The sequence below is a fragment of the Geotrypetes seraphini genome, chromosome 4 (genome assembly GCF_902459505.1).
Source record: "Geotrypetes seraphini chromosome 4, aGeoSer1.1, whole genome shotgun sequence".
NCBI classification, from domain to species: domain Eukaryota; kingdom Metazoa; phylum Chordata; class Amphibia; order Gymnophiona; family Dermophiidae; genus Geotrypetes; species Geotrypetes seraphini.
In genome coordinates, this window is record NC_047087.1 from 204,480,189 (window position 1) to 204,508,131 (window position 27,943).

Genomic DNA, 27,943 nt, shown 5'->3' on the forward strand with positions numbered 1-27,943 from the left:
CACCCTTTCTTAAGCGAAGCACTTTACTTTCTCCAGAGATGCAGTTGAGAGAAAGGCTGTCAGTTGAGATGGCTCAAAGAAAACATATTTGTGAGAATGATAATTAATTACACATTTACATGGATGTCGCAAGTAAAAGGTCGCCCCCAGGGATATAACACCAGGTTTCCTTAACAAAAATTCTCGTCTCCTTCTCTGCGTATCCTTAGCCAAATCTGGGAACATCTGAATTTTACAACCTAAAAATTCTTTTTGTTTATTTTTAAAGAAAAGTCTCAGCAACCAGTTTTTGTCTGGTGCGAGAGCTACTGTCAAAAGTAAAGTGGCTGGTCACTAATTCTTTATCAGATATTTCCAAAATATTAGATATATTCATTAAATCAGGTCCCAATTTCTGTTGTTGTTGTTGGTCCTGGGTCTTATCAGTGCATTTCTTTTGCCACAGTCCCACCCATCTCTGAAGCAACACCTTGGAAGCGTAAATCCATGCAGGACGTACTTCTTGAATGGAGAAACTTTAACTAGGACTTCAGCAGAACGAGATTTAGGAGTAATCATCAGTGCAGACATGAAAACTGCCAATCAAGTGGAGAAGGCTTCATCTAAGGCAAGGCAGATATTGGGTTGTATCAATAGAAGTTTCGTCAGCCGAAAGCCTGAAGTCATAATGCCTTTGTACAGGGCCATGGTGAGACCTCATCTGGAGTACTGTGTGCAATTCTGGAGGCCACATTACATTAAAGATGTGCGCAGAATTGAATTGGTTCAGTGGACGGCCACCAGGATGATCTCGGGGCTCAAGGGTCTTTCGTACGAAGAGAGACTGAACAAATTGCAGCTCTACACTCTTGAGGAACGTAGGGAGAGGAGAGACATGATCGAAACATTTAAGTACCTCACGGGACGTGTCGAAGTGGAAGATGATATTTTCTTTCTCAAGGGACCCTCGGCCACAAGAGGGCACCTGCTCAAACTCAGGGCGGAAAATTTCATGGCGACACCAGAAAGTATTTCTTCACAGAGAGAGTGGTTGATCATTCGAACAAGCTTCCAGTGCAGGTGATCGAGGCAGACAGCGTGCCAGACTTTAAGAATAAATGAGATACCCATGTGGGATTCCTACGAGGGTCAAGATAAGGAAATTGGGTCATTAGGGCAGAGACAGGGGGTGGGTAAGCAGAGTGGGCAGACTTGATGGGCTGTAGCCCTTTTCTGCCGTCATCTTCTATGTTTCTATGACTGTAGCAAAGGAACGATGCAGAGAAATCTGCTAGCAGTGCAAGAGAATCACTCCTGTGCTAGCGACCTCTTTGTAGTTTTCTTGGTGAGGGGGGGCATCAGAACTGGGTGGGGAGGGAGGAAGAAGGGAGAGATGCTAAATGGGAGGGGCAGAGAGAAGAGGAATGGAGGCACATGGATGGAGGGGGGAGGAAGGTGATGGTGGCACATGGATGGAGGGCAGGGGAAGAGAAGGAGGGAAGGAAGAGTACACATGGACAAAATGGAAGAGTTGGAAAGATAGATTTGAGATGGAAGCAGAAAAATGGAAGAAAACTGAATATGAAAATCAGTGCCAAAGATGGATGTAATGCAAGAGGTGAAGGAGCAGAAGAAAAAAACAGCAAATGAATAAGGAGGCCTTGGAGAAACAGATGGAACAAGATGGTCAGAAAAATAAAATTGCCAGATAAAAGGCAGGAAAAATGTTTTTAATTTTCAAATTAGTGATTGAAATATGCCAGTTTTGAAAATTTACATCTGTTTTTATATTTTGGACTGTTCAGGAAGAAATGCATTTCTTTCTATTTCTCTTGTGGTGTACTATGTGCAGAGTCTGGCATATTAGGGTTTTGTTTGTGTACAATAGTACTTTTAGTTTGTGGGTTTGTTTTGAAAAGGGTTTCTTCTGCCTTCTGCATGTGTGACTGAGGCCAGGAGTTCTGGTGGGGATAGAAGTCAAGAAAATTTGGTTGGTGTTGTGGCCCTAAGTAGGAAAAATATTTATCGGCTTTCCTTTAGCTCTTTTGGACTTAAAAAAGCCTCAACTGAAAAATTAGTGATTACGGTACTTATGGCATGATCCCTGAGAAATGACACTCACATAGCCCCGGTTTATATTTGAGCCAACCTTTTTTTCCTCCTTGTCTTATTTCGAGACTAGTCCCCTTCTGTTCGTGGGTTTTTGTTTTTTTTTCCAAGCGAGGTAAATTAGTCCACCATTGTTGAGGGTTGTACTTTCATGGAAACTCAACTTAAGCTTACCCAGAGCCTAAAGGCGTGGAGGAGCATAATTTAAAATAAAAAAAAAAAGTCTTAAGTCGCTTTTCGCCTAGGCCCTAAACACTGAAAGTAGAAGCAGTGAACATGTCCATTCTCAAAAAAAACCAAACATCTAAAATGAGGTTTTTTTGAGAATGGCCTACCTCTACGTTCAGCAGTTTAAAAGGCCATACCACCACTACGTCTACACTTACAACAAATTATTGACCCCAAAACAGCCTAAACCCTAAACGCCCAAAACCAGATCTTTTAGGCAAAAGAGAGGGCCAGTCCTTTGCCTAAAAGCTGGATTCTGTAACCGGTGTCTGTCAAAACACCGGTTACAGAATCCACCCCCCCCTAACGATCGCGGTAGGAGAGATGGCTCATCTCCCCTGCCGTGATTCGTGGCAGTTAAGGGTAGAGGGGTGATTGCAATCGCTGCAGGAGAGATGCCCAATCTCTTCTGCCGCAATCCCTCCCCCCCACCAAACCGATACGGGCAGGAGGGAGCCCAACCCCTCCTGCCCCAGTGACCCCCCCATTCCCCCTATCCGATATGGGCAGGAGGGATCCCGGGCCTTTCTGCCCATGATGCACCTCCCCAATCTGCGACCCCCGCGACACCCTCCTTATCTAAAATCAGTTGGACGGACAGGTCCCAAACCCTTAGGCACATGGGCTGGGTTGGCCCCATGTGCCTAAAGTCCCGCCTACAGGAGGGCCCTAAGGCAACTGGGCCAATTCTAGTTGGCCCAGGTGATAAGGCCCCTCCTGTGGGCAGGACCTTAGGCACCTGGCCCAATCATGCCCTAAGGCCTGCACTCGGCGGATGGTGGGCTTGGAACCCGTCCATCCAATTGATTTTAGGTAAGGGGGTGTTGGGGTGGGGGATGATTGGGGGCTTGGGGGGCCGGTCATAGGGGGGCTGCGTTGTGGGCAGGAGGGCCTGGACTCCCTCCTGCCCATATTAGATCGGGAGGGGGGTGTTGCCGGGCAGGAGGGGTTAGGCTCCCTCCTGCCTGTATTGGATGAGGGGTTGTGGAGTTGCGTCTCGGCAGTACAGATTGGCTATCTTTCCTGCCGCGATGGCGATCCCCCACCCCCCGAACCACAGCACTTTGGGGGGAGGATCGCGGCAGCGGAGATGAGGTATCTTTCCTGCCGCGATCGTTGCGATAGGGGTGGGCAGGTTGCCGGGGCCGCTGAGCTGATCACGGCAGCTGTGATCAGCTCAGCGGGCCCTTTTTGGCACTTATACCTGTTTTGACTTGGTGTAAGTCAAAACATATACGTGCTGATTAAGCAACCTGTTAAAACTTTTGGTTATACCTGCTGTACGACTAAATCTAGGTCGGCCTACCCTCCTGCCCTTTCCCCTCCTCTAAAAATGCCTCTTTTCGCTCTGTGCGTTTAGAGGCAGGGGAAAGGCCTAAGCTGGTTTTAGATACATCTAAATACAACGATCTGGCTTTTTGATTTAGGCCACTTTTTTACCTTTTTTTTTAATTTTTTTATGAGCCCCATATTTTTCATTGCTTTGAAAATGTGTTGTTATTATTCAGTATAAATATTCTAAATAAGTGTTAATTGGATAGGCTTTCAACTTTTACTTATGCACGAACTTGTATGTTCATGGTTTTCACTACTTCATTATCACACTTAAATAAGCTAGTGATATTTTTTAATCATTTACTCTATGCATGACAGTCCTGAAAAATTATAGAAAAAATATTAATCACTTGTATGATTGTTATGATATAAAAGATATGATTTGAGTTTTTGGCTCTTTGTGCGAAGTGTAGCAGAATAAGCAATCTTTTTGAATGACAGCGCAGTATTTGTATTTTTGTAGAAATACCTGCAATGAAGCAAAAAAAAAAAAAAGATGGGAGACCAGTCAAACACTGTTCAGTGTTTGTCCTAGGATTGTTGTTTAGGATACTTCTTAAGGGTTCTGTTCCTTTTTCCTTTCATATGGAATATAGCTAGAGTTGAAGGTTTTCTTATGCTGTGTTTGTTCTGACAAGTAATTTACTTACATTTTCTAATGTGTAGTTTTATAAATGTTTTACATTTTACCCCACCCAGACTCTACATTTCTGCTGAGTATGCCAGAAACATAATTATACAAATCAAGAATCTCTCTGAAGGCATAATCTAATGGTTGACTGAAGTGAGGATGAAAAGAACAAAGCATAGTAGGCTTTGTTTTGCTATGGCACCTCTTTCGCCAACTAGATGGCTCTTAGTTGGAAAGTACAAATATTTTTTTACAAAGAATGGAGAGCTCTGAGAATCTCAGCAAGAGGGAGAATTAGAAGGCCTTGAGCATGTGCAGATGCATGCTCAAGGCCTGGCAGAGGCAAGAAGATCTTCTAGTGGCACTGGCACGTCCTATGGGCAGCGTGCCGGTGCCAGACAGGGGGTAAGTTCAAGTTGTTCGGGCGGGGGGTGCCGGTTCGCGTGGGGATGTATCAAAGCGAGTTTCCATTATTTCCTATGGGGAAACTCGCTTTGATATACGAGTATTTCAGTTTATGAGCATACTTCTGGAACGAATTATGCTCGTAAACCAAGGTTCCACTGTACCTAAATATTTTATATCCTCTTCCTTCCAAAGAAAGGGGAATGAATCAAATAATCCTTTTGGACAATGTACATTTAGTGGAAGAATCTTTGATTTACTCCAATTTATTTTATACCCTGAAAATCTCCCAAATCTATCAATCAAATCTAATAAATGTGAAATGGTAACTTCAGGATTCCTTAAATGAAGCAAAATATCATCTGCATATGCAGAGACTTTATATTCTCGACCTGCATAAGGAATACTCTGAATCTCCTTTGCCTGCTGAATAGCCAATAACAAGGGTTCCAAAAACAATATCAAACAGCAAAGGAGATGGTGGACACCCTTGTCTAACTCTCATCTCCAGACAGAAACATTCAGAAAAAGTATTATTGATATATAATCTGGCAGAAGGGGAACCATACAAGGTTTGAATCATTTGTACAAATCTGGAATCAATACCAAACCAATCCATTGCTTGATATACAAAGGTCTACCCTACACGATCAAAGGCCTTCTCTGCATCCAAGGATGGCTTTTGTTTAATTTAACATGTGGAAAGCATGTCTGGTGTTTGAAGAATGTCTATGAGCAACGAACCCCATTTGGTGCATACCAATTGTAAAGTTAGAGAGGTTATATTGAAGCGGCCTTACACTCCGCAAGGTCCTGGGTTCAATACCCTCACAGAAGATTCATTAGGAAGTAAAATCACTGACAGACCACTAGGAGTGCTTGCATAAAGAATATATTATAGAAATAGGCTTAATATTACAGAAAAGTAATATTCATAAAGATTACAATTAAGTATTACAATTAAGGAGAGAGAAAGCAGTTTCCCTGCCTTACAGAGTCCAGAGGAAAAGAGAGACAGAGAAGCGTGATGTTCCAAGGAGAGCGAGAGAGAGAAAGGGGGGTGGATGGGAGGGGGTGATGGTCTAAGCTTCAGGTTCTAGAGAGAGAGGGGAGGCGTTGCAGAGAGGAGGCTTTTATTTCTGTTTATAATTTGTAAACTGTTTTGAAACAATGGTTAGTTTAATTGATAAGGAAGGTGTGATACTTGCAGGCATGGTAGATGGGATTAGTCTCTAGCTTCTTTGTCCCATTCAAGTAACCTATTTTCTTGATAAACAATCTAGTCTGGCTGGATACTTAGTGTATGTGAATTCTGTGCAGGAGCATTTAGGGTCTATCTGCAACAACATTCCAGAGTCAGATTGATATAATGTCCCATAGGCCTTTGCTGACATTGGTTAGGCCAACTGAAAATGCTGGCTGCTAGCAATGCTAGGATGCTACCGATAATATAAGGGAGAGCCTTGGCCAAGCGTTAAGCCAATAATTTAGCCAAAAGTTTTCCATCTACATTAATCAAAGAAATAGGCCTGTAATTTGAAACCAACGTAGGATCTTTATTTAGCTTCGGCAAAACTATAGTTAAAGATTCTACCATAGTACCTGTAATGCAACCTTTATTCAGTTGAGCCTGACATAAGTTTAATAGATAAGGTAATAGGGTAATTTGAAATGACTTATAAAACTACAGTGAAACCATCCCTACCTGGAGTGGATCCAACTCTAAGGGACTTCAATGCTGCTTGTAGTTCTTTCAATGAAATAGGTGCCTCAAGATTTGGTCCCTTGATTGGAATTTAAAAACTCGAAACCGTCTAGTTCTTTATTTGAATAAGGTTCGGAAGAATATAAAGCTATATTTCAAAAATTGTTTTAAAATATCTCCAATTTGAGAATGAGTCATACCCTTCTCATCTTTAATAGCTACAATCTTTACTTTTCTTTTTTTAGCTTTAAAGTAATTAGCTAGTGCTCTTCCTGCCTTATTCGAGTTTCCATAATACAAAGCCTGTTGAGAAAACAATTCTTTCCTAGCCAGTTTAGAGGAAATCTCATTGTATTTATATTTAGCTTTTTAAGAGGGCCTGTAAAGTAGGTTGTTCCCATTTTGAGGCCAATCCGTTTCTGCCAGTGACATTCATTTCAAGGTACTGAAGGAGTTTAGATTTTGAGGGTCCCTCTAAAAGAATGATTTAAAAAATATATATCCTTGAAGATTAGATAAGTACCACATGATTGTTGTGGTCCCTCTTCACAAAGGTAGGAAACTACAGATGTCCAAGTCCTACTTCAGTGGTAGGAAAGGTCATGGAGATGTTGCTGAAGGAAAGGATAATCAAATATCTACAATGCAATGAATTATAAAGTCATTGGCAACAAAATTTTACCAAAGCTAAATCTTGCCAAACAAATCTGATTGATTTCTTTGGGCGACCAGAGAACTGAATTGAGGACATGCACTAAGATTGATATTCCTCTTAGGAGGTTCATAAATAAACTGAGTGGTTTAGAACAGTGTTTCTCAACTTCTTCAAGCCAAATACCCCCTAAATCTAATAAATATAAACAGTACTCCCACCTAAGTTCCGCCCCAGACCTGCCAAGGCTCCACCCTAGACCGCACCCCCATAATAATAGTACTAATTGTAACGCAATTTCTTCACTCCATTTTTCATATACACACAATATAATCTTATTAATACATAATGGTAACCACAAAATTAAAAATAAAACAGAAAGTACACTATACGCAAAGAAAAGATTAATTATCATTTTATATTAGGGGTTTTTTTCAAAGAGGTCAAGGCAGATGACTTTAAAATATGCAATATTACTTCAGTAACAACTATAGAAAAATAGACAAATATAGTGCAAAATATAGACAGCAGATATGAATTCTCAAAACCTGACACATTTTAGATCACTAAATTGAAAATAGAATCATTTTTCCTACCTTTGTTTTCTGGTGATTTCATGAGTCTCTGGTTGCATTTCCTTCTGACTGTGCATCCAATATTTATTTATTTATTCCTCCTGCAATCTTCCTCTTCTCTGTACCTCATTTCCTTCCCCAACCAACATCTCTCTCTCTCTCTCTCTCTGTCCTTCCATGAGTCCTACATTTCTCCCTCTCTCCTCTACCCCTATTGGCAACATGTCTCCCTCCTTCTCTCTCTCTCCCCCTTTTCTCCCCCTCCCTCTCGCTCATATCCCCCGGATCATGTGCAGCATTTTTCACCACTGCCCACCAGCCCCATGCCCATTTCTCCATCACCCCTCTCCAGCTCAATGCCATGTCTCCCTCCATCACTATCTCCAACATTCCTTCCCCTTGCATCCCCTTCAAGCTGTCCCTCTGATCCCTCTCCATCACCATTTCCACCATTTCTCCTTTTCATTCTTCTATTCCCCATGCATCTCTATCTTATTCCTTTCTCTATGTCCAATTTTACTCTCTTCCTTTCCCCATGTGCACCAACTTTGCCTTTGCAGAGAAGGGTGACAAAAATGATAAAAGGGATGGAACAACTGCCCTATGAGGAAAAACTAAAGCAGCTAGGGCTCTTCAGCTTGGAGAAGAGGCAGTTCAGGGGTGATATGATAAGAGGTCTATAAAATACTGAGTGGAGTTGAAAAGGTAGATGTGAATCGCTTGTTTACTCTTTTGAAAAACACGGACTAGGGAGCATGTGATGAAGCTACTAAGTAGTAGATTTAAAATCGGAGAAAATATTTCTTCCCACAATGTGTAATTAAACTGGAGTTTGTTGCCTGAGAATGTGGTGAAATCAGTTAGCTTAGCAGGGTTTAAAAAAAGGTTTGGATAACTTCCTAGAAGTCCATAGTCCATTATTATTGAGATGACTTTGGGAAATCCATTGCTTGTTCCCTAGATAAGCAGCATAAAATCTAGCTAGGTACTTGGGACCTGGGTTGGCCACTGTTGGAAACAGGATACTGGGCTTGATGGACCTTTGGTCTGTCCTAGTATGACAATTCTTATGTTCTACTCAGTTAAATGACTCTGCCTGTCCCAATCACTAATATTCAATGACACTTAATCGGAGAGTGCTACTGAATATCTGTGCAGATCATCATGCCATTTTCAACTTAGCACAATTAGCTGTCTAAGTATGGCAGTATTGGATGTTGGCTGGCAGCTGGTTATCTTCAGCAGTTGTCCAAGACCTGGATATATGAGGTGCTGGTGGTCTGACATTATATATCTGGTCTAATGATATATCTTGGATTCAGCAAGGGTAGGTCATGCCAGTCCAATCTAATCAGCTTCTTTGACTGGGTAACAAGAAGACTGGACTCAGGAGAGTCCTTGGACGTCATGTACCTGGACTTCAGCAAAGCGTTTGACAGCGTCCCACACCGCAGGCTGCTGAACAAGATGAAATCGATGGGATTAGGAGAGACTCTAACTGCATGGGTTAAAGATTGGCTTAGTGGCAGACTTCAGAGGGTGGTGGTTAACGGTACCTTCTCTAAAATGTCAGAGGTGACTAGCGGAGTGCCACAGGGTTCAGTCCTGGGCCCACTCCTCTTCAACATATTCATTGGGGATCTAACTCAAGGGCTTCAAGGCAAGGTAACCTTATTCGCTGATGACGCCAAACTATGCAATATAGTAAACGGCTATAATCTACAGGATGCTATGGAGCAAGACCTGCGTACTTTAGAAAAATGGTCCTTGATCTGGCAGCTGGGCTTCAACGCCAAGAAATGTAAGGTCATGCATCTCGGTAACGGAAATCCTTGCAGAACCTACACCCTGAATGGAGAAACTTTAACAAGGACTACGGAAGAACGAGACTTGGGAGTAATCATCAGTGCTGACATGAAAGCAGCCACTCAAGTGGAGAAGGCTTCATCTAAAGCACGGCAGATGATAGGTTGTATCAAGAGAAGCTTCGTCAACAGGAAACCTGAAGTCATGATGCCATTGTACAGAGCCATGGTGAGACCTCATCTGGAATACTGTGTGCAATTCTGGAGGCCACATTACCGTAAGGATGTGCTCAGAATTGAATCGGTTCAGCGGATGGCCACCAGGTTGGTCTTGGGGCTAAAGGGTCTCCCGTACGAAGAAAGATTGAGCAAATTGCAGCTCTACACTCTCGAAGAGCGTAGGGAGAGGGGAGACATGATTGAGACTTTTAAGTACATCACGGGACGGGTCGAGGTGGAAGAGGATATCTTTCTTCTCAAGGGACCCTCGACCACAAGAGGACATCCGCTCAAACTCAAGGGAGGGAAGTTTCGTGGAGACGCCAGGAAGTACTTCTTCACGGAGAGAGTGATTGAGCATTGGAACAAGCTTCCAGTACAGGTGGTCGAGGCACGCAGCATCCCAGACTTCAAGAACAAATGGGATACCTATGTGGGATCCCTACGAGGTCATGCCAAGGGATAGGGTCACTAGGACTTGAATGAGCGGGTCAGTAGAGTGACAGAATAATTATTGTACTTTAGGGGTCAGTAGACTTAAGAGGGTGGGTAAATGGTGTGGGCAGACTTGATGGGCTATGGCCCTTATCTGCCGTCATCTTTCTATGTTTCTATGTTAATTTAGACTGCAGTGATTAGCATTTATAAAAACACCGATCACCATGGACTGATTATCTACTTTTTGTGTTTGTACTATGCAAAGCTTATTAATCTTGACATACAGCATTTTGGAAATTTGACATCAAAGCAGTTTAAGTAATGAATTGTAAAATACAGAGATCCATTGATGCATAATATGAGTAACAGCAGCAGCTTGGGTGATGCAGGACTTCCCTTTAATAATAATAATAATAATAGAAATCCCTGTTTATTTTTGCCTATTAAACGTGTATGTGGTATAATTAAGTTTGTTCTTTTAATAGTTTCTATCATTTTACTTGTCACTGGTGTCAAACTCGCTAGTCTGTAATTTCCCAGATAACCCCTGGAATCCTTTCAGAGGAGAAATATCTATGTTGACCTTGTCAGATTTATTGCGTCTATTGCTTTACTAATAAAATGCTCCAATTAAGTTTTTGAAATGCATTTTTTCTTATGAATTTTTAAAATGTTTTTTTAATGTAATGTCATATTTTTGTGTAAAACTTAAGGTGAAACATAGAAGTTTAAAGCAAATTCATTTTTTGTTTTGTACAAAAGTACTTTTTACAATATGATTTGCTATGTGTGGTGACTCTTTTTTTTTTTTTCTCTCTCTTTACAGATTCAAATGGTTTGAAAGGACCAAATGCACTTGACATCTCATGGAAGAAAAAATCCATGCCAAGACGTCTTTGAATTCCAAGTTGCCTACATTTAGAGGAATAAAATCTGTGGAAAGGCTCCTGAAAACGATGCCAAATGTCCCAAATGCTAGTTTAGTGGGCAGTTCCAACAGCAGTGCTAGTAAAAACTTTAACAAGCCCAGTGGCATTGCATGCATGCCTTCTGTTTCCTTGACCTGGAGAAAATCTAGGAGATTCCAGCAAAATGATCAACATCCTAATAAGCCACCTCTTTACTTCATTGGAAAAGATGATGCAAAAAATCCCCATCCCCAGGTTGCTGATGACAAGGATGTGTCCAGAGTGAATTTAAAGAGCCCATCTCTGTCATCAAAGCCCACAAAGCAAACAAATATGCTAGTTCCTCCTTTGGAGGATCTGAACCCAAAGCCTCTATCAGGACTATCGAATTCAACTAAATTTACCAAAGGTACTTTTTTGAGAAGGACTTCCTTTTCTGGACCAAATGCTGCTAAATCACATGTTAATGGATTGTATACAAATAGGTCCACTACAGGGTTGCAGAGACCTAGAGCAAACTCCAGTACAAACAGGAATAGTCCTAAAGAAAGTTTGATGCAACCTACAGCTAGTATAAAATCTTCATCATGTGAAAGCATTGTTAGGTCCCATAGTTTTTCACATTCCATTCAGAATTCTTTACTTCCCACTACATCCCTTACCAGATCACATTCCTTTAACCGGGCAGTAGATCTTACAAGGCCTTATCAAAATCAACACATTAATGCCAGAACATCTCAAAGGTCAAATTTACTGTCAAGAAGTGGAAGGCAGTCAGAAGTATCTAATGGAATTGAACCACAAATGAAATCTGGTTTTACTAGAACATATGCAGCTGTATCGGTCTCTGGTTTGAAAAAACCAGGGCTACCAAATGGATCTGGGATAGCTGCCTCCTTTGGATACAGAATGGGACGACCTTCTTTATTAAAATCCAATATACCCCTGTTCACCAGAGAGATTGTAGATACTAAAAATGTTACCACCAATTCATGCATAATGGAAAAAACAGAACCTTCAATGAGGACTACTTGTAAAGCCACAGATAAACAAAAAGACATAGTAGAAACCAGCAGACAGGTTGGTGATTACATTGTGTGTGATAATGTGGACAAAAGTAATACAAAACTGAAATCCTTAAATGATGATGTGGATGAAATATCCATATCATCTTTGTCCTCCTCTGATAAGAATGACCTGAGTGAAGACTTCAGTGATGATTTCATAGACCTAGGAAGTCAAAATCAAATCCTTCAAGTTCAGCCTGTGGAAACCTCTCCCAAAAAAGAGATGTATAATAGTGATGCATCACTGTCATTTAAATCTCTGGCAGAAAATAAGCTATCCCATTATAAAACAGATGCTTGGGTGGATCTAAACTTATCTTGTAAGTATATGTATAACTTGACTAGCTGAAAATATTCATAATGAAATGCTTTTGCTAGATTCACCAATATAATGAGTTAGTGTTGGAGAGATACATACCAGTAAATAGCGCTATAACTGTATATGTTCAATCTAATCAACAAAAAACACAAAAATCACTCCAGTGTAAAAAAATACACCGTCTATTCCCCAGTAAGTATGATACTAAAGCGAAAGAAAAGCCTCAGATCAATGGAGAGGTGTACCCACACTCTTCCACCCTGACATCACAGGCAAAAACTTTTGCAAAAGTTAAATACTGGCAGGTGGGAGCCTAAAAATAGCCAAGAAAAAAATCTTGGAAAATCCACTGGTTGAAAGCAGCAGAGTGGAACTTGATAGACTGGAGTGTTGGCCCTGAAGCAGTGGTCTTATGCCATGAAACTATCGTCGGCCTGTGGTTATAATCAGTGGGTTTTCCATGTTTTTTTCTTGACTATTTTTAGGCTCCCACCTGTCAATATTTAACTTTTGCAAAAGTTTTTGCCTGTGATATCAGAGTAGAAGAGTGTGGGTACATCTCTCCGTTGATCTGAGGCTTTTCTTTCGCTTTAGAATCATACTTTGGGGCATAGACTGTGTATATTTACACTGGAGTGATTTTTTTTGTTGTTGTTGATTATATTTCCCTCCAGTCCTCCTTTTTGTTATTTTGTAGGTTCAATCTATAGATAAATTAGATACTTGGTAGGATGCTTGGCATACAATAAGGTATCTACATTAGTGTTAATGATATAGAGCAGTGGTTCCCAACCCTGTCCTGGAGGAACACCAGGCCAATTGGGTTTTCAGGCTAGCCCTAATGAATATGCATGAAGCAAATTTGCATGCCTATCACTTCCATCATATGCAAATCTCTCTCATGCATATTCATTAGGGCTAGCCTGAAAACCCGATTGGCCTGGTGTTCCTCCAGGACAGGGTTGGGAATCACTGATATAGAGTATATCTCAATCAGAAATCAGTCTTGTATAGTGGACACCCAGCTGCTGCTTTTATAAATCATATCCATCACAGTTTTAAAGCAAATAATAAATATAAAAAAACTTTGAAAGATGTGAATTAAAGATTTTTAACTAAAATTGTTATAATTCAGCAATATAAGGGTGCTACTTATATAGCCACAGTATTTCGATCACAGCTGGTTTCGTTTTTCTAATGGTTGATTTGTGTGTGTCTATGTGTGTCTCTTCTCTAGCTATATTTGCCTGCACTGCCTTCTTGGTATGCAAATCTCTCTCATTCATGTTCATTGTGGATATCCTGAAAACCTAGCCTGCCAGTAGAAATCGAGGACCGGACTTGGGCAGCCCTGGCCTACTGTATAAAATAAATTTCTGTTTCGTCCCTTCCAGATTCCATAAGCTAGGTGTTCAATCCCAACCCGCAATGCGGGAGTTGTAGAAATCCACAAACTTTTCTGAGCAAATGCTCCACCCTCTTAGCCTGAGAGCTAGCAAACATATCCAGTTACAATTTCTGCAAGCAATCTGTGCAGAAGTCTTTTGCAGTTCCTCTGCTTCTTTTTCTTATTTTTTCCACTTAAAGTTCATTTTTTTGGTGGCTTCAGTGCCTCGAGACCCTTTCCCAGTGGTCTTCTATTGGAGGAAAGGACACAATCCCGCAGTGCCAGACTGCTGCTTCACAGAGAAACTCTGGTGGATCTGTGGAGCCAGCCTGCTGTGTACTACCATTTCTGAACTTAGGGTCCTTTCCCCTGGGAGTCTGCTGTACAGCGACCTTGTCACAGGTTTCATGTGTATGCTGTATGCGTCTGGAGTGAAACCCACCCGGGTTTCAAGGCACAGGCTGCCTTTCCTGCCCCTGACCGTATGGCCGAGGATCTGTAGGAGCAGAGGTCTTAGTCGGTGTCTGACTAGCTGGCAGTCCGAAGATTTCAAGTCTGGATTCATTGAGAGCTGTTTCTGAGGCAGAAAATCCTTTTCATTCATTCAAATGCTGTTTAAAGCTGATGACAGAGTGGCACTGCATACTGTGAGTAAACTTCCATTATCCCAAGACAAGCAGGCAGCATATTCTCTACATGTGATTGACGTCATCCACGGAGCCCCGTCGCGGACAGCTTTTCAAGCAAACTTGATTGAAGATCTTAAAGTTTGCTAGTGCTGCACCGCACATGCACATGTGCCTTCTCGCTCAGCGTGGCCTCAGTTCTTAGTTTTCCACGGAGCCAGAAAGCCCTATCTTTCTTCTCTGCGTTTGATTCTAAGTGCCTTCTTGCACCGCAGCTTCTTTTGTTGTTTTTCTTCAATCGGAGTCGCTGTGCATCGCGTCTACAAGTCTGTTATATTTTCCCTTTTCTGCCTCAGCCTCGACGGGACGCCCTCATTCACTTATGCCAGAGGGTCTCCCTTCAGACGACGGTGTCGGCCAAGCATATGATGATTCTACTGGGGCACATGGCCTCCACTGTTCATGTGGCTCCTTTTGCCAGGCTTCACCTCCGAGTTCCTCAGTGTACCCTGGCAGTCCCAGTGGAGACAGGACCGGGATCCCGCCTCTCAACACATTGCGGTGACTCCCTCCTTGAGACGATCGCTCCGCTGGTGGATGCTCTCTTCCAATCTTTCAAGAGATTTCTCTTTCATGCGCCCCCCTCGCAGATGGTCCTCACAACGGACTCCTCCGCGTTTGCCTGGGGGGCTCTCCGACAGTCTCCGCACTCAGGGTTTTTGGTCCAGTGCCAACCGTCGCTGCCAGATAAACCTGCTGGAGCTTCGGGCCATTTTCAATGCTTTGATAGCATTTTGTCATTTGCTTCAGGATCACGTGGTTCTGGTGTGGACGGACAACCAGGTGGTGATGTATTATATCAACAAACGGGGGTACAGGATCCCTGTCTCTTTGCCAGGAAGCTCTACGGATTTGGGAGTGGGCGATACGTCACAACATCTTCCTCTGAGCGGTCTGCATCCAGGGCCGGCAGAACTGCCTGGCGGACAATTAAGCCGCCTTCTCCAACTACACGAGTGGGCGCTTTATTCCTCCACTCTGCGTCAGGTGTTTGCTCGATGGGGGACCCCGCAGATAGATCTGTTTGCCTCCCCCCTCAACCACAAGTTGCCACGCTTCTGCTCCAGGATTTACTCCCCGGATCGTCTCGAGGCGGATGCTTTCCTTCTGGATTGGACAGGCCTGTTCCTCTACGTGTTCCTCCATTCCCTCTGATTCTGAAGACTCTCATCCAGCTCAAGTCGGTCCATGCCATCATGATTTTGATAGCTCCTCGGTGGCCCAGACAACCATGGTTCTCCCTTCTACTTTGACTCAGTATCAGGGAGCTTCTGTTTCTGCCTGTGTTTCCTTCTCTGCTGTCTCAGAGTCAAGGTTCGCTGCTGCATCCCATTCTACAGTCTCTACACCTAACAGCTTGGTTCCTCTCCACATGACACCCTCCTTCAGTTTTTCTCAGTCTGTGCATGATGTTCTTGAGGCCTCTCATAAGAGTTCCACTCGACAGTGCTACTCCCAGAAATGGACTAGATTTGCTGCGTGGTATGCTACGCATCGCATGGAGCCGATGTCTGCCTCCTTACCTTAAGTTCTGGACTATCTGCTGCACTTGTCTCGGTCTGGTCTCAAATCGACATCTATTCGAGTCCACCTCAGTGCAATTGCTGCTTTTCATCTGCCGCTTGATGGGAAACCGCTCTCTCTCTCCATCCGGTGATTTCCCGGTTTATGAAAGGTCTTTTCAATGTCCATCCTCCTCTCAAGCCGGCTCCGGTGGTTTGGGATCTGAATGTGGTTCTGGCTCAGTTGATGAAACCTCCCTTTGAGCCCATCAATAAGTCTTTTTTGAAGTATCTCACTTGGAAAGTGGCGTTCCTGATTGCCCTCACATCTGCTCGCAGAGTCAGTGAGCTGCCAGCTCTGGTTGCGGATTCGCCTTTTACTGTTTTTCATCATGACAAGGTGGTCCTTCGCACTCATCCTAAGTTCTTGCCCAAGGTGGTTTCGGATTTCCACCTCAACCAATCCATTGTTCTTCCTGTGTTTTTTCCTAAGCCTCATTCTCATCCTGGAGAAATGGCGCTACACACTCTTGACTGTAAGAGGTTGTTGGCTTTCTACCTGCAACACACTCAAGTTCATCGGACGGCTCCTCAACTCTTCATATCATTTGATCTGAATTGGTTGGGGCGTCCTGTTTCCAAACGCACCTTGTCCAACTGGTTGGCTGCTTGTATTTCCTTCTGCTATGCTCGAGCTGGTCTCCCGCTGCAGTGTCGGGTCACGGGGCATAAAGTCAGAGCGATGGCGGCATCTGTCGCTTTCCTCAGGTCCATGCCTATTGAGGAGATCTGCAAGGCCACCACTTGGTCCTCGGTTCATACATTACATTACATTGCTGATTTCTATTCCGCCTCAACCTTGCAGTTCTGGGCTGATTACAAAAGAGACTTCTGGACTTTTCCAGAAGAGTTACAAGAAGAAGAACATTTCCAGAGGAGTTACAAGAAGAATGGTGTAGAATAGTTTAGGGAATGGGATACGGCAAAGAGGATTGGGCTATTTCAGTGGATATACAATTCGGGATGCTGCACAGATAGGATATAGTGCAGTTTCAGTATATATGCAGTTAGGGAAGCAATTGACAAGCTTGGGCTTTGAGGGGAAGGGTATCTGGTGAAGAAGGGAGGATGGGGGAGTCACACTGAGGGGAATCCAGGTTGGAGTTATGACATCCGTATAAATTTTTTGAATAGATGGGTTTTGATTTCTTTGCGAAAAGATTTGAAATCGCTTGTTGTCATCAGCAGGTTGAAGATGTCATGGTCCAATTTTGCTGCTTGTGTCACTAGTAGACTGTCATTAGTAGACATTCATTGCGTCGCTAGTAGACATTCACCTCTCACTACTGTCTGGATACTTTTTCCAGACGTGATGGCCAGTTCGGCCAGTCGGTTTTGCGTGATCTGTTCTCCTAATTTGCCAACTCTCCCACCGTCCCATCCTGGTTAGCTTGGAGGTCACCCACATGTAGAGAATATGCTGCCTGCTTGTCCTGGGATAAAGCACAGTTACTTACCGTAACAGGTGTTATCCAGGGACAGCAGGCAGATATTCTCGCAACCCGCCCACCTCCCCAGGTTGGCTTCTTTGCTAGCTAACTGAACTGAGGCCACACTGAGGAGACGCGCCCCCTAGCTGAGCGGGAAGGCACACATGCATGTGAGGTGCAGCACTAGCAAACTTTAAGATCTTCAATCAAGTTTGATTGAAAAGCTGTCCGCGACGGGGCTCTATGGATGACATCACCGACATGCTGTCCCTGGATAACACCTGTTACGGTAAGTAACTGTTCTTTATCTCCTATGGAACTTAGGAGGTAGCATGTAAAACGATTTTAAAGTCATCTTTTCACAGTTTTTGAAGGTAGGGTTTAGGTCCCCCACCTCCCCAGACCCCCAAACCGCAATTTTTTATTTTCAGTTTTTGTTTATTTTTGCCGATTTTTGGCTCAAATTTGTGATGGCAGCCATCTTGGATTTTAAAAATGATCTTTTTTTGGTAACTTTTATTTCTCCCTCAAAACCCCCTCGATTATGATACAAAAATGTTTGCGGCGGACTCCCCGGCCCCTAATCTGTTGAATGTGGGCATTGATTGTGCCAGATCAGCGATCATGTACAGCGTTATGTAGCTTTGTGGGGGAGGGAGAGCTACAGAATTCACCACCTCTGAGTAATCATGAGTTGGAGAGCTGGCATGCCTTCCAAATAAAATTTCATCCAGAGACCGTCCTGGAGTCTTGAATAAAACGCCTGTGTTCTAAGTCTGGGGACTCTTGGTGTGGTGCTTGTACCTTAATAGAACCTTGCCATGGTTGTGGGGTGGGCCTTTTTACTGGATTTTATTCGGCTTTTCTGAAAGGTGTATTTCTCAGACCTCAGCTTGTTTGACATAGCCAGCAGGAGTGTCGCAGCTATTTCGGTCTGTTGCGCCTGTGGCGAAGCTTCCTGTTCAGGAGCCCTCTCATCTGGCTGTTAGACCTCAATTGCAGTAGTTACCATAAAGATATTATGGTTCTTCTGTCTCTGCCAATGTTTTTATTTTGGATCCGGCTGATGCCTTCGCTGAGACTGATCTCCTCGGCTACTCTGAGCATCCGGATTTTAGTGCTGACCCTTTGTTGCAAATTTTTAAACGGGCTTTTGTCCGCCTTTTTATGGATGATGTTATGAAAGAGCTCCATTTGTTTTCTCTACCTTCCATTTCTCAAGTTTTACTTCTGTGCCCTTTGTTCTGTGCTCTTTTTTTCTATTCAGTCCACAACTCCATGGTCTGGTTTCAGAACATGTGATACCCCGGAAAGCTCTTTCTGACCTTCTAAAGCTATGTCTACGCTTTATCACCTGGATCCTGATTTTCAGCAGATTTGAACAGCCTGAGATAGATTCCGCCGTGACTCAGGTTATCCAGTGCGCAGCCCTCCCTACTCGGTTTAAGGACTCTCAGGATCACAGGGTGAACATAAGAATTGCCGCTGCTGGGTCAGACCAGTGGTCCATTGTGCCCAGCAGTCCGCTCACGCGGTGGCCCTTAGGTCAAAGGCCAGTGCCCTATTTGAGTCCAGTCGTACCTGCGTATGTTCTGTTCCAGCAGGAACTTATCCAACCTTTTCTTGAATCCCTGAAGGGTGCTTTCCCCTATAAGCCTCTGGAAGAGTGTTCCAGATTTCTACCACTCTCTGGGTGAAGAACTCCTTATGTTTGTATGAAATCTATCCCCTTTTACCTTTAGCGAGTGCCCTCTCATTCTCTTCACCTCGGAGAGGGTGAACAATCTCTCTTTCTCTACAAAGTCAATTTCCTTCAATATCTTGAATGTTTCGATCATGTCCCCTCTCAGTCTCCTCTTTTCAAGGGAGAAGAGGCCCAGTTTCTCTAGCCTTTCATTGTACAGCAACACCTCCAGTCCCTTAACCATTTTTGACGCTCTTCTCTGGACCCTTTCAAGTAGTACTATGTCCTTTTTCATATACGGCGACCAGTGTTGGACACAGTACTCCAGGTGGGGGTGCACCATGGCTCGTTACAGCGGCATGATAACCTTCTCAGATCCGTTTGTGATCCCCTTCTTAATCATTCCTAGCATTCTGTTTGCCCTTTTCACCGCCACCATGCATTGTGCGGACAGTTTCATTGACTCGTCTACAAGTACTCCCAGGTCTCTTTCCTGGGGCGCTCTCCGAGTATAGCACCGAACATCCTGTATTTGTGCATATAATTTTTCTTACCGACATGCATCAACTTGCACTTATCCATGCTGAACCTCATTTGCCATTTTGCGGCCCATTCCTCAAGTGTGTTTGTCTCCTTGTAGTCCCCAAAACCTGCCCCCTTACTTCTGTTTTTGTGGAGAGAGACCACATCCATCCAAAGTGGAGCAACCAAAACTTCATTAAGCTCCTCCAGTACCTTCAGATATATGCTTTCCAGCCCCATTGCTTTGTCCACCTTTGGTTTAACTAGCTCCTCTCAAATGCAGTCTTCTAAAAAAATGTTCAAGGTCTATCACACTTTCATTCCTATTTGTGTTTGTCTGCTGCAATCCTATTCCTGGCCCTTCATTTGTAAACACAGAACAAATATTTGTTCAGTAATTTCACCTTATCCTTACCAGCTTCTATATACTGCTCCCTTCACCCTTGAGTCTTGCAATGCTGCTTATACGTTTCCTTCTATCAGTAATATATCTAAAATCTCTCCTCCCCCATTTTACTTTTTAGCTATTTTTCTTCCATTTGCATCTTTCTTTCCCAACTACTTTAACAGCTTATCTTAGCTTTTACAGATATTGTCTCCTGTCTTCATCTTTTTGCAATCTCATGCAGTTTATGAAGGCTAACCTTTTCTCTTACCTTTCTAGCTACTATTTTTGATAACCTGGGTGGATATTATATTACAAAACCTTCTTTTCTATCGGCATCTTCAGGTAGCCAAGCGATGGTGGCCACTTCCTTATGGTGCAAGCCTGTCATTCCGGCCTGTGCAATGCGTCTTCTATAGAGGTGCATGCCTGGCCTCCGCTGGTGATGATTGGTGTGGATTAAGTGCTGAGCATACTTTATGATCTTATTCGAGTTCTTAGTGCAGTGTCTGTGCACCAGACTGTTCGGATCTGTCTTTGGACTGGGGACATGGCCTCAACTTAAGCGGACGTCTTTTCAAAGACCAACTTCTTGTTGGTATAGGTCTGGATGATCCCTACACAGGTGTTGCTGAGCGCTGCCCTGAGTCACTCCCTGTGAGCAAGTTTCGCTGGACATCAGGAAGGGGTCATAGTACTATTTGTATCTCCTGCAGGTGTCGCCAGGGATACACAGATTTTTCTTCTCGGTGACATTCCCAGGGCTATGTCCGTGTTGCAATAGTTCCAGTTCCATGCGTCCTCAGGCTCCTGTGCAGTGATTGCATCTAAAAAGCCCCAGTGACACCAGGGGTCAGACATGGCTTCATCATCTCGAAGACACTAGTTAATCCTCCTTTGCCCACCTCTGACTTGGTTTCTGGACTCCGGCAAGTCGACTGAAACGGAGTCCAGGTTCTGCGATGCCCTACAATGCCTCTTAGACATCAAGATCCTGGAACCTGTTCTGGAACATGAATTGGGGCTTAGGCGGATACTCCTTATACTTCATTGTACCAGAAAGACTCAGAAGTGGAGACCCATTCTGGATCTAAAGTCGATCACTTGCTTCTTGTGAATTCCTTTTTTTCCCGAATGGCAATGGAGTACACGCTGATGGCTGCTGTCTCTCCAGTAGAGTTTCTAGTGTCCTTGGATCTCACAGAGGTTTATCTCCATATTACAATCTACCTGGAGCAATGCAGGTTTCTGTATTTCCATGTTCTGTAACAGCATTTCCAATTGGCAGCTTTGCCCTTTGGCCTCATGGTAGCACCCACACTTTTTCGTCCAAGTGATGGTAGTTGTGGCAGCTTTCCTCCAGATTTCAGAGTGGATGACTTAGGATGGATGCCAGCCTGTAGGGCTGTGGGCTTACTGCGGGGCCTGCTTCATTCAGGGGCAGTTGACTCTTGATCTGAAATGTTGGTTGACCAATTGTCTGGAGCTTTGGGCAATTTGGCTGGCGCTACTCACTCGCCAACCCCTTCTGAAAGGACCAGTGGTGCAAGTTTCTCCGATGGAGATTAGGAATTCAAACGTATAAAAGAAAGATTAAAGAGAAAAGATGTGCTTTTTATTCTTCAAAAATTGGTACGTCTCTTCTTTTTTTTTTCATAAACTTTTTTTATTTTTCAAAATAAATATACAAAGTATACAAATAATTATTATAAATATGCAAATATACATATATGCAGATAACGAAAGATAATTTAAACATGAAACAGACTAGTTGTACATATTACAGTTAATAAGCCTCTCTTCTTAATACTAAAGAGTTATTCAGATTGGTGGACTCTATATGGAATACAAATTCCTCTAGACTTGCTCCTCAAGACTTAGTACCCACTTCAAATCAGTTGGCAGACTACTTTTCCTCAAAGGTGTCAAAACTAAGAAGTTTTATTATAAACAAAGATGATTTCAGTTACCAAATGCTATTTATCTCAGATATTGAATGTAAAGCTGACTTATACTGGAATGACTTTTCTGTTCCAGATTGGGATAAATGTAATATTCTATTTAACAAATATTCAAAATCGCATTGTCCTTTGGACATATGTCCATCAACAATCCTAAAATCAACCCCATTACAATTTAGAAAGGACATGTTCTCATGGTTAACCATCCATTTGCAAAAAGGAATTTTTTTCATCAGAATTTGGCCATATTTTAATAACACAGATAATTTAAAAACTCGAGAATCTTATCGCCTCTATCAGCAACAACAGACCGATTGCTGCTATTCTGTTTCTGATTAAGTTGATGGAGGGACTTGTTTATCATGAATTAAACAACTATTTGGAACAGTTTTCAATACTACATCCCTCTCAATCAGGAGTTTGCTCTCTTCACAGTACATAGACAGAATTGGTCTTCTTCTTGGTATTTCAACAGTTTAGCCTAGGTGGGAGTGCTCTGATGATGCAATTTGACATAAGCAGTGCCTTTGATTTAGTCGATCATGAAATCCTGCTTAGATGTCTAGATACCATCGGAATATCAGGGCGGGTTCAGAATTGGTTTAGGGGCTTCCTGGTGAGCCGTACATATCAAGTTAGTCTTGGAGAGCAACTCTTCAAAATGGAAAAATCTTAGTGGAGTCCCTCAGATATCACCTCTTTCACCTTCATTCTTTTAATCTTTATTTGACTTCTTTGGCAGATGACATAACAATCATTGTATCCATCTCCAGTTTCTCACATGACACTTTACAATTTATATCTTCCATCATCCAAAAAGTAGAATCCTGGATTAGCAAATTTAAAATGAAATTGAATCCTGATAAAAACTAAATTTTCTGGCCTCCCCTCTCAGCAAACTTAAAGTGAATTCTTTAGAGTTGAATGGGATAACTTACCCTATTCTCTCCCGTATCAAGATTTTAGGGGTCAATTTAGATCATTAATTATCTCTTGAAGCACACATCAGCTCTGTTGTTAAAAAGTGTTATTTTTTGCTTTGGAAACTCCAGACTATGAGGGCCTATTTTATTCTTAATTCATTTAGGCTATTGGTGCAATCTTTGATTTTGAGCACCTTAAACTATTGCAATTTGATTTATTTAGCCTCAAATAAAAAAAACATTAAGAGGCTACAACTTATCCAGAACACCGCTGTCAGATTGATATTTAACCTTAAGAGATTTGATCATGTCTCAGGCTATTATCAGAAACTTCACTGGTTGCAAATTGAATCGAGGATAATATTCAAACTTGATTTTTTTTTTTAATGTTGTTACAAAATACTACATGGTTTAATTCCAACGTACGTATATCTCTGAGCATTTCCTCTTTGCAAATAGTAGACACCTTGTTCGAGAAATTAAATTCTTTGCTATTCCCACTGTAAAGGGTTGTCGGTATAAGATTTTTTTTCTACAGCAATTGAGGTTTACTCAGTCACGCAGAGTTCTCCACCAAGACCAGTTTACTTCCGTATTTGACCATCTTAGTTCTTAACCCTTGATCCACGGGGTTTTTTGGTTTTTTTTTTTTGCATTAGGACCATCAGGGACCCCTGAGGAACACAGGGTTGTTGAAACATGGACCCATGGACCAATCATTTGGGTCCTAGATATCTCACCATGTAGATTAATTGTTTGTATTTTCAATAAAGCCTGCATCTTGGACATCATTTTCTCCACAGTGTTTTTGTTTTCGCAGTTGACAGTGTTCAGGCAGACTTCTCGGCTGACAGATGGACCCAGGAATGTGGTCCCTCTCGCAGGAGGTGATCCGTCTAATTGTACAGAGCTAAGGTCAATCCCAGAGGGCCTTGTTGGCTTTGGCAGAGAACTCGAAGGCGCTTTTTCAATCGATGAACAGCGAGGAAGCTAGGACTGGATGCTTGGCTGGCTCACAAGCTCTTGTATGTTGTTCTCTCCGTGACCTCTTGTTGGTAGGGTCCTCCACTGGATAGCAATGCATCCCGGCCTAGTGATTCTAGTAGCTGCAGACTGCCCTCCGCACCCGTGGTTATGCGGATCTCATCTATCTTCCGTGGGGTGAGAGACTCCAGCCCCCTTTTCATTGATATCTTCTCAGTCAGCGGACAGTTCTCATGGAGATCCCACAGTTCTTTGGTCTTACGGAATGGCTTTTGACTGCTCAGCTTGGAGGAAGTGCTGTTTTTCGGAAGTAGTTATTTTGATTATTTTTTTTTTTTTTTTGTACTCATGAAACCCTCTACTATGGCGTCTTATGCCAAAGCTTGGAAGGCTTTTCAACAGTGGTTGCTAAGAATAATGTGGAGCCTGAGAGTGCTCCCTTTTCGGTGGTCCTCATTTTTCTTAAGGTGTCTAGAAACAGGTTTAGCAATGGCCTCCCTTACAGTTCAGGTTGCAGGCCTTTCATGTTTTAGAGCGAGCAGACGTACCAGTTTGCTTACTGCTCTCCCGCTGTGTCCAGGTTTCTGGGAGGAGCACTTCATTTGTGACTTCTCTTTGTGGAATCATAACATCATTCTGCAGGGCCTTGGAGAGGCTCATTCAATCCACTGGAGGATGCTTCTCTTCTGGGTCTGACAATCAAGACTGCCTTTTTGGTCACCGTTATCTCTGCATGGCATTTTTTGGGGCTTCAGGCTCTTTTGTACAGGGCATCCTTTATCTGTTTTCCGGACGCGGGAGTTTTCTCCATACTTCCTTTCTTCTGAAAGTGGTTTCTGCTTTCCATGTCAAACAGGAAGTTCGTTTGTCTGCCTTTCCTTCCACAGGCTCTGAGTGAAAGGATCGGATCTTGTGCAAGTTAGCTGTCGGATGAGTCTTGCTCTACTGCTTAGTTCAAGCCTAATATTTTCCGGCTGTCTGATTGCCTATTTATCCTGACTGCTTTGCCTCGCTATGGTCAGCCAGCAGCCAAGGCTTCAATTGCTCAATGGATTCAAATGGCCATTTCCGCAACTTCTATTGCCCACAGCAAGTAGTCACGAATTTTGCTTAATGCTCACTTGATGAAGTGTGGCTGTGTCATGGGCGAAGTCTTGTACGATTCATCCTGATAACTTTGAAGGGTGGCTATTGATCCTCTCTTCATACTGTTATCTGGTTTTACCGAGTGGATGTGGCGGCTTGTTCTGAGGGTAGGGCATTTGCAGAAAGACCAAGTCTTCCCTTCATGTACCAGTAATCTAATTCTACTTAATTATTTCACATTTGCTAGTAAGCCAAAGCCACATCAGAGAGGCTTTAGGAAGTGTATGCATATTGGAAGAATATGTTTATATCTTTGATAATCTTTCTGTTGGTCCCTGTAGGATTTGCATACGCTAGGTGTTCAATCCCAACCCGCAATCCGAGAGTTGCAGAAATCCACAAACTTTTCTGATGCTCAACCCCCTCAGCCTGAGAACTAGCAAACATATCTAGTTAAGTCCCAAAGCCAAGCAACATAAGTAATTCTTGAACTGGTTGCTCTGCAAAATATTAACAAGCGATAAACAGGCATAAAGGCAACTCAGAAACATTGAGGAACAATGTAGAATTAACCTGTGTGCAACGAGCACCCCAAGAAAGGCCTTCAGTAATGCATATTCACAGAAAACTCCCCAAAGGATCTGTCAACTGTCTGGAAAGCATTCAAGCCTGTAAGGAGAATCAAGGCACACAGAGAGGGCGGGTCATATGGAATCCTACAGGGGCTAACAGAAAGAAGATTATCGAAGGCATAAACCTAATCTTCCATTCTGTTACATCCCTTCCAGATTCCAAATACAGTGGTGCCTCACACAACGAACTTAATTGGTTCCAGGAGCAAGTTTGTTATGCGAAACGTTCGTTATGTGAAACGCGTTTTCCCATAAGAATACATGTAAAAAAAAATAATTCGTTCTGCAGCATAAAATATGCTAAGATGACATAAAAAAAGATAAATTTTTGGTTATTATTTTTATTTAGATACATCTAAAAACATAATTGTTTTTTAAAACAACACACATTTTTTAAATTTAAAGACAGACTAAGTAGAGTCTAATTTTACAGTGAGAGAGGGCAGAGTCTCAGCGGCAAAAACTGGGACTTAACTGTTCATTTTTTTTTTTTTTTCTACCGTGTTTCCCCGATGATAAGGCAGGGCCATCAAATAAGACAGCCCCCCCCCTTTTTAGAAAAAAATGTAAAATAAGGCACCCCCCCGCAAATAAGCCACCCACCGATACCTGCGCTTACCCAAATCGGGTGGTACGGTGGGTGACTCCGTGTGGTCCCTGGCACCCCCGACACGATCGGGGCAAGAGGGAGCTCAAGCCCTCTTGCCCCCCCGACTCCCCGACACGATCGGGGCAAGAGGGAGCCCAAGCCCTCTTGCCCCCCGACTCCCCGACACGATCGGGGCAAGAGGGAGCCCAAGCCCTCTTGCCCCCCCCGACTCCCCGACACGATCGGGGCAAGAGGGAGCCCAAGCCCTCTTGCCCCCCGACTCCCCGACACGATCGGGGCAAGAGGGAGCCCAAGCCCTCTTGCCCCCCGACTCCCCGACACGATCGGGGCAAGAGGGAGCCCAAGCCCTCTTGCCCCCCGACTCCCCGACACGATCGGGGCAAGAGGGAGCCCAAGCCCTCTTGCCCCCCCGACTCCCCGACACGATCGGGGCAAGAGGGAGCCCAAGCCCTCTTGCCCCCCCGACTCCCCGACACGATCGGGGCAAGAGGGAGCCCAAGCCCTCTTGCCCCGCCGATTCCCCAACTCCCCGACAATATCGGGCCAGGAGGGAGCCCAAGTCCTCCTGGCCACGGCGACCCCCTAACCCCACCCTGCACTACATTACGGGCAGGAGGGATCCCAGGCCCTCCTGCCCTCGACGCAAACCCCCCCTCCCCCCAACGACCACCCCCCCCAAGAACCTCCGACCGCCCCCACAGCCGACCCGCGACCCCCCTGGCCGACCCCCACGACACCCCCAACCCTCTTCCCCGTACCTTTCTGTAGTTGGCCGGACAGACGGGAGCCAAACCCGCCTGTCCGGCAGGCAGCCAACGACGGAATGAGGCCGGATTGGCCCATCCGTCCCAAAGCTCCGCCTACTGGTGGGGCCTAAGGCGCCTGGGCCAATCAGAATAGGCCCGGGAGCCTTAGGTCCCTCCTGGGGGCAGGGCCTGAGGCACATGGTCGGGTTGGGCCCATGTGCCTCAGGCCCCGCCCCCAGGAGGGACCTAAGGCTCCCGGGCCTATTCTGATTGGCCCAGGCGCCTTAGGCCCCACCAGTAGGCGGAGCTTTGGGACGGATGGGCCAATCCGGCCTCATTCCGTCGTTGGCTGCCTGCCGGACAGGCGGGTTTGGCTCCCGTCTGTCCGGCCAACTACAGAAAGGTACGGGGAAGGGGGTTGGGGGTGTCGTGGGGGTCGGCCAGGGGGGTCGCGGGTCGGCTGGGGGGCGGTCGGAGGTTCTTGGGGGGGGCGGTCATTGGGGGGAGGGGGGGTTTGCGTCGAGGGCAGGAGGGCCTGGGATCCCTCCTGCCCGTAATGTAGTGCAGGGTGGGGTTAGGGGGTCGCCGTGGCCAGGAGGACTTGGGCTCCCTCCTGGCCCGATCGTGTCGGGGAGTCGGGGGGGGCAAGAGGGCTTGGGCTCCCTCTTGCCCCGATCGTGTCGGGGAGTCGGGGGGGCAAGAGGGCTTGAGCTCCCTCTTGCCCCGATCGTGTCGGGGAGTCGGGGGGGGCAAGAGGGCTTGGGCTCCCTCTTGCCCCGATCGTGTCGGGGAGTCGGGGGGGCAAGAGGGCTTGAGCTCCCTCTTGCCCCGATCGTGTCGGGGAGTCGGGGGGGCAAGAGGGCTTGGGCTCCCTCTTGCCCCGATCGTGTCGGGGAGTCGGGGGGGCAAGAGGGCTTGAGCTCCCTCTTGCCCCGATCGTGTCGGGGAGTCGGGGGGGCAAGAGGGCTTG

The 27,943-nt window shown here is 44.4% G+C and overlaps 1 protein-coding gene across 8 annotated transcripts in view; it reads left to right on the top strand.

Moving 5' to 3' along the window:
* Positions 1 to 27,943, top strand: part of CCSER2 (coiled-coil serine rich protein 2) — a 296,048-nt gene that overhangs the window by 52,929 nt on the left and 215,176 nt on the right. For all 8 annotated transcript variants that reach the window (XM_033940825.1, XM_033940821.1, XM_033940822.1 and 5 more), the window contains exon 2: positions 10,908 to 12,376. In XM_033940825.1, the coding sequence (XP_033796716.1) occupies positions 10,948 to 12,376 (1,429 nt within the window). In that variant the 5' untranslated portion in view covers positions 10,908 to 10,947. The remainder of the gene's footprint in view (positions 1 to 10,907; positions 12,377 to 27,943) is intronic.